Source organism: Labrus mixtus, chromosome 16, assembly GCF_963584025.1.
Source record: "Labrus mixtus chromosome 16, fLabMix1.1, whole genome shotgun sequence".
In the NCBI taxonomy this organism is placed as follows: domain Eukaryota; kingdom Metazoa; phylum Chordata; class Actinopteri; order Labriformes; family Labridae; genus Labrus; species Labrus mixtus.
The window spans coordinates 23,244,451-23,255,491 of record NC_083627.1 but is presented as its reverse complement, the minus strand read 5'-3'; the positions used below and the strand labels follow the sequence as shown (position 1 = coordinate 23,255,491).

Genomic DNA, 11,041 nt, shown 5'->3' with positions numbered 1-11,041 from the left:
TATTTATTATTATTATCATTCATTCACTGAACAGCAATTGCTCTGGACACTTTTTGCATACTTCTCTCTCATATCACCACAAATATATTTTTGTTGTTGTTTTTATAAACGCTGCTGTTTAGGATTGCTGCTAACAAAGTTTCATTGTGTCCTTGTATACAATGATAATAAAGATTATATCTATCTATCTATCTAACTAACCAAAGAAGCATTTAAAGTATTTTTAATCTGAATTATTTCTATCCAACACTTGATTAGCTGGCACTAGTCTGCCCACATGGATATTTTACATGTATGAACAGAATCTGCTTTACCTCAGTGAGGAAGATTCAAAATCCAGGGTTAACAGTATCATTTAATGAATGCAAATGTATTTTCCCCAAACAAAAGTGTATATCGACACAATATGTAGCCTGTTGCTATGGTGTCACAGTAATAGTGAAAGTCAAAAGTGAATTGTTTGTGCATTGGGTAGTATCCTATTTTGTAAACTTATAGTGTGATGCGTTAAAACAGATCTAAATATATAATGATGTATATAATGAAATCTGCATAGATTTACCATGTGGGGTATCTTAAAACCCTTTTTATAAAACAAGCTCAAGAACAAATTTGAAGCAGAATCACATTCAATTTGGTGGATGGGGCCTTGAATATTCTCTAATCATATTTGTGTGTTTCTTAAATCATTATACCAGCAAATGTGAATTTAGTTTTTACCAATCATTAATTCTACTGCGGAAACATGTAGCTGAATGGGCTGAGTTGAATTTTAATTTGAAAAACATCAAACGATTCAGTCAAGGATTAGATCGATTTAATTTTTTTATGTCACTACATTATCTATATTTATGATATTTTCAGAACCACTGGACTAAATTAAACCAAGAGTTTAAGTGAAACATCTCTACGGACCTTAGACACAACACTTGACATACAGTATAAAGAACTGTGCCAGTAGGAGCAGTCATTTTCCCCATGCCCACTGTCTGGGCAAAGTGGACAAGAGTGCCATAAGGCCCCAAAACCTCAGGTTTTCACTTTGTGGCAATTAATGAGTAATATTTTGAAGTTTACTTTTTTGGTAATATGCACTACTGATGCTGATGTTATTTTTACTGTGCCTTGAGAATTTGGCTTGAAGAGGAGTCCAAAATCTAGTTTTAAGGCCTTTAATATTTGAGCTAATATTGTGCTTACATGATCCATTCAAATAAATCTGTGTTTGAGAGTCATTGTTAAAGTTTGTAGACCTGTATGTTGTTCCAGTGTAGGAATAATGTATACAATGCACAGAGGACAAGGAAGGGGGTAATGACAGTGCTCCCCACACACGTCAGCCTGTCTGTGTCTCAATGTGACACTTTGCACACTTTGACCTTCACTTTTAAAACACATGAATGTTCACTCGTTGTTTTCTGTTTTTCTCTCAGTTTTAGAACAACATGAATCTCTAGCACGTTACTTTGTCCCCTGTCTGTGCAAACATCCTGGATCAGGCCTGACAGATGGGCCCCGGTGACCACAGCTTTAAGCTCTGGTGGGCGGACCGCATCATCGTCACATTAGGGGATTTTCCTCTCCTGCCATGACTTAATACTGTCCAGACTGCCACCTCTTTAAAGGCTAGAAGCACAGGCTGAAGAGGACATCGCAATGGATTGTCCATTTTAAGATGTTCCATAATACAAGTTACAGAAAGTGTTTCATCTCTAATATAAAGTATTCATGTAGGTATAGACATAGGACATAGCAGCAGGAATTCAACATGTTTGTATTAGGCCTGTATGAGGTGAATTCAAACCAAAAGCCAGTATTTGGGTGAACTCATTTGTGAGGTTTGCCCTATAATGCTGCCACACTTGTTTGGTGAAAGCACTTCCGGTCCGACATGAGGACTTTGGAAAGATCTTTTTAAGACAGCATTAGCAGGCGATTTTCATAACACGGCTTAGAGCAACTGCAGGGCCGTCCATTAGAGATTGACCTTTACTATTATAATGCATCTGCCTTTTATACACACAAACATAAAAGAGTAAGTAACACAACACTCCAAAACAAAATGTGACATCCCTCTGAAGTGAAGGTGAATGGACAGGGAGCCAGAGATTGAAAGAGATTAAAAGCGGGTAAATCCTAAATAAACTGAGAGATAAGGGATGGGGGGGGGGGGGGGGGGGTGATGAAGAGGAGAAGGAGGTCAGGCTCTGTAAGCGTGCTATGCGACTGACTGGGGCAGAAGTCTGGCCTCAGAATGGTCACAAGAACCACTCCAACCGGGGCCGGGCTGCTGACACACATTTGCTCAGTCACATGTAGTGAATCAACATTGAACTAATCACAGTTTGGGGATTAGTTGGACAGAAAACATCAAAACAAGATCAGGTCAGGAAGAAAGCATCATTTCAGTGCTGCATGATGGGAATTCTGCTAAACGCATGGTGCTTTTTATTTATATTTTTAGGCTATTTTAGACACAAAACATGATTTAATGTGAATTTATTACTAAGTTAGGATGATTTTATTCATGAGGTTGTGCCTGTGGTGCTACATCATCTATGAAATGTTTGTTATTTTCCTTTGAAAACATGAAGAATGGTTACTGTCCCTGGAGAAAAAAAGATAAAAATAAGAGACTTTAAGTTACAGTAAAAAAACAAACTTAGTGATCCTCAGAGACAACACAGCTTTTCTATGACTTGATATCAAGCAATTCTTATTTATTTTTCATCTTTACCAAACAAACATAGAAATTTTATTTATATCTTCTCAATAAACAAAATCATTCACATAACTGCTTTCTAGAGACAAGTATATAAATACATTGATTGGATTTTAATCATCAGTAAAAATTTAACAAAAACAAAAAAAAGGTTGCCTGAAGCCACAGCGACATATCATTTTGTCCTATCAGGTCTACCAAACACTATGTATCAATACCATCTGATCAACATGTTGATGCTCTAAGACTCTTTGCCTAAAAACACAATCCTGTTACTGTCCGCTCCATCCGAGGCGCACAGAAAGAGCTGCAGTTTGTCTCATTAAAAAGCTAGTACAGTATATACACTAAGGTGTACTCCAGGAACAAGTACTTACAGATAAAGCAAGAGATCGTTCTTATTTCATGTACACAAGTACTATTATCAAAGACATGCAAGATGAAATTACTTTCTGACATCAAAACTTGCAACTGGATGGAAACTCTAAAAAAAAAAAAAAAAAAGATGCCAATGTACTTTCTATACAACTACAGGTTAAGGCAATGGAATTAGATTCCGTTTAATATATGTTAAATATGTGTAATCGTTTATGTGTGTGTCTTGTTTTAAACCAACTCTGATGTAAAATTAAAGCTGCTCCTTATCATATTTCTATGTTTTCATTGTTAACCCCAAACATCCCCCCGTGCCCCGAAATCATAAAGTCTGGAACTCAGGTGCAAACCTCAAAAAGTTACACATTTCACATTCCAAAAAAAAGGTAGTACAAAACAAGTCATTGACATCAAAAGGAACTCCTTGCTGCCTTTTGCACAGTGCAATCACAGAACTGGAAAAAGCCCTTACAATCTGTACATATGGCATGGCTTTTCTAGCACAGAAACTGGAAGAAAATGCTGTTAAAAAAAAAAATACAATTCATAGATTGCAAAAAAAAAGGGACAGTTAAGTCTCTAGAAAATCAAAGCACAGTTTAGTCAGGTAAAAACAGATGCACTCAGAATGATAAAAGTGGAGAGACAAAAGATCAGTGCTACTGATTTATGGGATTAACCCACTCCATCTTTACTTCAAATTACAGTGCCCCCTGGTGGTTCATACTAGATACTGTGCTCTCTACATAACCGTTAGCAACAGTCCCCAAAGTAAAGCCAGAATCTGTTCAGAATGGCCCACATTTCAAACTTTAATATGGACATCTTTGAATTAGATATCAGACGGAATTGTGTCTTTTCAGCTGTTGGTGTGACAGTGACTTCATAAGTTTAACAAACTTTCTAAAAAACACTTCTTGTTGTGTTTTCAAGCCGGCTCTGACCCTCAGACTGCAGTGCATTTAACAATATTTGGTCAAAACTACAACTCTTTGGAACAACCCATCACCGAATGGACAGTCAAGTGGTGGTTTAAACTGTAGGAAAAAGACTGAGAAGATTCTGTCTTCAAGACACTTCAAACTGCGCTGTTCTGATTTAATTAGAATTCACCATGACAACAGCTGCCACTACAGATAGGTAATGGATGAAGTTCACATTTCATTTGTATTCTGATAAAGTTAAAGGTCACTGTTGATCATTTGTGTTTCCCAAACTAACTTTATGGTGATTCTGTAGTAAAGTGATTACACTGTAAATGTAATAAATAGGGCATTAAATCAATTTACAATGTTCCAAATTGAATACAAGGCTTCAGCAGTCAGGGATAGCATTTTCAAGAGCCTGTCTTTGTTTTGTGGGGTGAAATGTTGATTTATTTTTATGGTTTTGATATGGCAACAAAACTATGTATGAGACTAAGACGTGTGTGGGGACACAAAAAAAGAGGTTGGAGAAAAGTGATGGATTTGGCTAACACTGCAGATTTTTGCGACCTGTTTCCGTCATTGTAGTTGCACTTTGTGGATGGAAAAGGTGGGGGGCGGCGGGTCTTCATATACAATAATTAACATTTAAAGATCTCAGAAATAGGCTTCAAACTACTTTTGAAATATTGACATTTAAGTTTTTGAAACGTTTCCTCATGTTGGGTTTGACCTGGGCATTGTCATTCTTGAACATTAATTATGAGATTTAAACTGATTCCACAAGCCAATCATAAGAACAGTCACACAGCAGCTATTCAGCTATTTCAAGCAAGCGTGAGCAATGTGTAAGAATGGTTAAAGACGAGTGTTACTGACATTTATTTTTTCGCTGTAGGAATTTAGTACTCATCATTGATGTCTAATATTGGCTGTGGTTATCGAGCTTCTGCTGAGCAAATTCAGTTTTCTAATCAACGCATTGTGTATTCTACCTGCTTACTATAATATGGATAACAAAGCACTTTGTAAGCTATCACTATTTTTATCATCTGAAAGTAATAATTTTAAAAAAAGGGGGTCTCTATTTCCACCTAAGATTCTTACACAGGTGGCTCAAACATTTTATAAAGGGGTGAACAATGCTAATAGTCAATGTGTCATTACTTTGTGTGAAGCCAGAAAGAAGCTGATCAAAATGACATGCATCATGTCTACAAAGTTAAGATGAATGGTCTCAACAGAAAAATGAGCTGCCTTTGATCTGTAGGAGAAAAGTTCATTTTTACTCAGATTTTTTTCTGGATGCTTAATGAGCTCTTAAGTTTATCATGAATGCATTTGGACTATTTTAAGCCCATTTTCCGAAGATGTTAAGTGCAGGCTTGTGATTCTGTACTGAGATAGATTACAAGAAAATCAGAACCAATTCTTTTCAAGACCAGCCGTAAAATGTAGCTTACGCTGACGTAATTCAATCGTTAATATTTGTGGTGTTATGGGCATGTGGGGAAAATACAGAGTGCATTTGTCTGGGGAATAAATATGTTTGTTTTTCTTGTGGCATTTGTTTTCATAGTAAAAAAAAAACTGTGATGGATTTTCAGGTTTACCACAGTTAAACTTATAATACCACAAGTTAAACAATGGGTGGAAAAAAAACACTTGTGATAAAAATAATATTTATTAAATGAACATGTACCTTCACTGCCACCACTTCCCCTAAACTCCAACCTGGTTGCAGAGTAGCAAATAGTGCAAATTAGTTAAGTTTTCAGTCCATAGGACCACATTTCATCTCTTTGTTAAGTCAAGCAGATATTATCCACTGCTTGTTTTCTCTTTGTTTCATGAACTGATAAACCGTTGATGTATCTCTGAAAGACGCTCTGTACCTGGTAGTTATTGCATGTGACACAGTTAACAATCATTTGCATATGCTCTGTCTGGACCTGTCATGAGACTTCATGTTTCCCTTCGGGCCTTCTTCTTCTGGGCAGGCTTCGGAGGCTCCACAGTCGGCTCAGACTTCTCTGCAAGTAGGTTAAAAAGGAAAATGTATTTAATAACAAAAATACTGTTTAGAAGGAGTTTTCTTCCTTTATGCGAGTAAAAATGAATTAAACTACGAGTTGTTGACACTTACTCTGAGAGGAGGATATGCTTGGATTCTGCTTCTTTGAAGCCAGCACAGGCAGCTCTTGGGGTTTCACCACTGTATCGACCAGGGGCGCTGTGCTTAGCGTCTACAATCAAGCACATGCAATGAGGTCAAACAGGGAGAATCTTTTGTGCAAGATGTTCATTTCTCTGGCGACTATTGTTTTTTTTCTTACCTGGGCCTCAGGGGCAGACTCCTCCTCTGTTTTCTTCTTCTTTTTCCTCTTCTTCTTTGACTTGGCTGCCCCGTCAGAGGGGTCCTCAGTATCCTTCTCATCCTCCGATACCTGCTATAAAAATATTAAGGTTAATCATACATTACAATAACTAGGTCAAAGTAGAAGTGATGTCCATGATAGATGGATGGCACGAGGGATGGGAAAAACATGAAAAAGGATTTGAATGATCCAACATTTATTCTGTTTGTTTGATGAAGTGTTGATCATCTTGGTGTTTGTATTGCTGTCCTAATGATGTTGCAAATAGAATAAAAAAGGCAATAAAACAAAACTCGTATTAAGGCCTTGCATGTAGAGGGATTTCTAACAGACGGACTATGCCACGTGGATGATTTGGCAAAGAGTAAGTGAGACCTTGTGTGAGGCAGGCTGTTCCTTTGGTGGAGGTGCTGATGTCAGCAACACAGGAGGCTCCTCGTAGTTTCCCCAATGCTCGGCTGGAGCATTCCAGTCAGAGCTGGGGTCCGCTGATGCAGTCCCATCTATGAAAACAAACGAGGAAGATCTCATCAATAGGATGGCTTTAAAAAATATTGTGAATTTAGAAGCAGATGGATAGAATGTTATTCAACATGCAATTTCATTGGACGAACCAGATGCATTGTTTGAGTGTTTTAGCACACATGCAAATTCTTAACACTTCCCCGGGAGGCTTTTGAAAGTATTTGTGTAGGAAGGGATATTTTTGCATCTCTTAAATCAATCAAAACACACATGTTACATTTGAATTAAGGATTGTACCTTATAACATAGCCACATTTATTATTTTGGAGGGGCCCAAAAGATTATTATGAAAAGTTGTTGAAATACTCACTGGATCCAGACCATTCATCGTCAACATCTGGGCTGCTTGCCCACTGAAGCTCAATTGAATTTGATATTGGGTCTAAAGGGGAAGGGGATTGAGAAAGAGTGGGAGGTCAAAAAAGTGTAGTAAATCATTCATTTGTGCTGAAAAAAGGGAAAAAACTACATCAGACATTCTTCTTATGAATCATCCTGTAAGCACAGTGTGGTGAGCTCAATTCCAACCTGTGGTGTTTCGTCCCAGCATGGAAAAGGTCACAGGGTTGAGGTCAGTCTTCATCCGGCCATCGATGCCACTCCATGCTGCTGGTGAGAGCACACAGTAAACATAAATTAGGGATTTTATGGCCGGAATGCTAAAAACAGTGAAGCTCAGATGTGGTGATTCAGTCAAACAAACTAACTGATTTGGTAAAAAGGAAATCAGTATGTTTTATACAGCAAAAGCAATATATAGCAAAGGTAACACACATCAGAAAATATATTCTTCATTTCTTTTCTACAACCATATCATATTTCTTGAAAAAAGGACTTTGTATTGCTCATACTGTTATACTCCACTATCAATATCCTGATTTGTGCTTTCAAAAGATTTACCCAGATCAAGGTGTTACCTTGGGTCTCCTGGGCCCAGGACTGGCGCTTAGGTGGGGCTCTGTAGTGTGCAGTCGCTGGGATGGCGCTCCACTTGGCTCCCTCCATCGCACCCATCTGACCTGGGATCAAAGAAATGTCAGTCCAACCTCCGCCATTCACTGAAGGCTCCTCTCTCCAGCTTGAAGGCACTGAGGAGAGATAACACAGGTCAGACTGACAGTGTTGTGCATCAATCACTGTATCTTGATATTAAACAAAGATTTAAGCTGGAAAATGAAAAAAAAAGAAAAGAAAAGGGATGCAATATAATATTTTTTTCCACTAAAGTCACATAAAATAATTGTTAAGGTTTATTCATACCAGCTCCACTGGGCGCATCCCCCTTTCCAGTTGTTCTTGAATGCAATGACTCTAAAACAATGTGGAGAGAAACAATGCTTGAGTAACATACAACATGCACATAACGGCATCAGTGCTATTAAGCCATCAGGGATCTGTTCACTTGTGGTGCTACATAAATGCTAAGCTCAGTATGAATACATTTTGATCACACTTTTAATGACAGTGTCACAACAAATCGCTGCTATATAACATGTGTTTGATGATTACCGTTGTGTCCTTTGCTCTTCTTGGTGTTGGTAGGTGCTGTTGCTACAGGGGCCTCCACATTGGTCTTTAAGGCATCCACCCCTCCAGGGCTACCAGAGTCCTCTGGGCCCTTGTCCTTCCTTCGCTGCTGCTTCTTTTCTCGGTTACTGACTTTGGTCTCCCATGCACCTTGTTGACACAAAAAAACATCAACAGTTAGTTGACTTGATGTGTATTTAACATGGGGAATGAGTGAGATGGTTTACTTAACCAACAGGCTGACTACACAGAAATGAGGCTGTAAACTGGCTAAAACTAGTAAGCCTTTTTGAAAGTAAGAAGTTAACATAGAATTATCCCACAGCTGATTCTTACCATCATCAGGCTCCTTTCCAACACTCGTAGACACATGCTGGACTGGTTTCACATCCACCTTAGTTTTCTTTTTGTTCTTTTTCACCTGAGCTGGAGCCAGTACCACTTGAACCTGCACATGTAAAGAAAAACAAGTAATATTTCAACACAACAAAGCGAGGCTGCTGAAATGATTGTATCCCTTTCTTTTGGCAGCAAATGTAAAATACCTTCTCGGTTTTGATCAGCGGGGCGGGCTTAGAAACGGGCTCGGCCACTTTAACTTCCTCCTGGGCTCCAGTCACTGGTTGTCCATTGGATTGAGTCCTCTGAGGGGAAAAAGATAAACATTTAGTTAACAAGACGAGGTTAATCACCCAGTAATATACAATAAACTTACCTTAAGTCTATTCACATGCCTTTTATTTAGAAATATTACAGTTAGAACACACGTAAGAAATATTGTTTCTGTTTTTAGTCAAATCCAATCCTTTAGTTCTTCTGTAAACTATGAATCTTGAAAACAGACACGTTTGTCTGTGGATTGAATAACTATTATAGTATTTATGTCTCACTTTGTGTTTCTAAAATATTTACATTACTGACTAATCAACAGCTTTAAGTTAACCTGCCATGTTCATAGAGGTTTCAAAGGTTCAAAAGGTACTAATACAATTAACTTGTCTGACATGTTTATTCCCAATTTTGATTTAAAAGTTAACTAAAGCAAAGTGATGCTAACGTTAATGCTTTACCTAGCTTCCCTCTTTGACAGTTGTCTTTACACGCAGCTAAGGAAGCTAGCTCAGGCTAAAACTTCACCTTTTGGTTTGTTTTATTTCAAACTAACTGGGTTTTTTTGTTCATTTTGTAAGTGGGGCACAGGGTGGTGGTGATGTCGTTCATGTGGCAGGCTAACTGTAACCCATGTTAAACGTCTTGTGTAGATAAAATAACAATGGGTTTAAATGTACACGCTTGCTAAGGCTAACCAGCTTATACACCGCATTAGCTTAATTGTTTCTGGACACATGCATGAATGGGCCTAACTAAATGTTGTGACCTAACTGCACTGTAACGGTGCCTACTATACCTTTTCGGGTATTTTCTTCTTGCTCCTCTTCTTCTGCTCCTCTGGTTTGGCAGGTTTAGCCACACTGGCCTTGTCGGGCTCAGCGCCGCCCTGGGTGATCGGGGATCCCCGCTGTTTCCTGACCAGCAGCCGGCCACAGAGAGCGGCCCAGGACAGGCTGAGTAACACCAGCACCCCCACAGCGGCCGTGGACAGGATGACCCACGTCGGGTACTGCTCAGGCTTCAGGTCCAAATCTATTCCGAACTGGGCCCGAACATATTCATTACCCAGCGACAGGGCCTCCCTCAAATGGGTGGAAAGCAGCTCGGCTTTCTCCAGCGCGAAGCCTTTCAGGTCTCCAGCCATCTTTCGATATCGCGTAAACACTACTAACGGTTAGCTAAATGCTAACAGGATGCTAACCTCACAGTCTATGATGCTAGCGGAGGAGTGGCTAACCTTATTTCACCGTGTGGGGAAATAACAGTACAACTCATTTCACACTCAATTAAAAACGCTTCATTTAGGGCGCTAGATTCAGTGAATACCTAGGCAATGTCTCTATAAAGCATGGTTATTTATTTTTACCGAGTCACCCTTCAGGCTATGAGGGACAAAAAATGACTAAAGTATAAATAAATTAATAACTCAATTAATGTGGAAATGTATGCATTGATACATATATAACTGTAGAAATACGCTAATAAATGAATAAATACATACAAATATATAAATAGCCTTTTTCATTAACAAAGTGTATTTATTATTTATTCATTGACGTATTGTTTTCAGCATTTATATATTTATTGATGCATTTATTTAATTGTTTATTTATTTATACATTATTGTATGCATTTCTCCCAACATTTATTTATACTATTTTTTTTTTTAGGGTCATTTTTTGTCCCTCATATAAGGCTGCCGTTTTTAAGTTGGCTGTCATTATATTCCAAAGTTAATGGATATATTTAATAATATATTAATTACAGTAGGGATTTGATGATTTGCACTGAAATTCCGTGTTTCTTTCTTTCTTTATTTTTTATTTTATTTCAAATAAGTTTTAATAAGTATTTGATGAATCACAGAAGAGGACATGCACTATTTAGAATTTATTACTGTAAATATTATTTATCTTATTTTACTTTATTTTATTTAATCTATTTTACCTTATTTTGGTTGTATTGCACCGTGGGAT

General features: G+C 38.0%; 1 protein-coding gene across 2 annotated transcripts; it reads right to left on the bottom strand.

Annotated features, from left to right (window-relative positions):
• Positions 1 to 2,699: 2,699 nt before the first annotated feature.
• On the bottom strand, positions 2,700 to 10,293 carry mtdha (metadherin a). Of its 2 annotated transcripts, none has more exons than XM_061060401.1 (12): positions 9,862 to 10,293; positions 8,999 to 9,097; positions 8,790 to 8,901; positions 8,436 to 8,603; positions 8,187 to 8,237; positions 7,844 to 8,014; positions 7,455 to 7,535; positions 7,237 to 7,308; positions 6,777 to 6,904; positions 6,360 to 6,470; positions 6,170 to 6,269; positions 2,700 to 6,056 (listed from the first exon to the last, which is right to left on the bottom strand). In XM_061060401.1, the coding sequence occupies exons 1-12, from the start codon at positions 10,207 to 10,209 to the stop codon at positions 5,989 to 5,991; spliced, it is 1,509 nt and encodes a 502-aa protein (XP_060916384.1). In that variant the 5' UTR covers positions 10,210 to 10,293; the 3' UTR covers positions 2,700 to 5,988. The 2 variants fall into 2 exon arrangements, with proteins under 2 accessions (XP_060916384.1, XP_060916385.1); XM_061060402.1 differs by having other exon boundaries at positions 7,455 to 7,532.
• Between the last annotated feature and the right edge of the window lie 748 nt (positions 10,294 to 11,041).

Bases quoted from the DNA above. Each gene is read 5' to 3' on its own strand.
- mtdha (XM_061060401.1), bottom strand. From the start codon at position 10,209: ATGGCTGGAGACCTGAAAGGCTTCGCGCTGGAGAAAGCCGAGCTGCTT. The intron at 8,604-8,789 runs GTAAGAATCAGC...TGTGTCAACAAG, and splicing joins TGGAAAGGAGCCTGATGATG to GTGCATGGGAGACCAAAGTC. The intron at 6,270-6,359 runs GTAAGAAAAAAA...GCTTGATTGTAG, and splicing joins AGTCTGCCCCTGAGGCCCAG to ACGCTAAGCACAGCGCCCCT.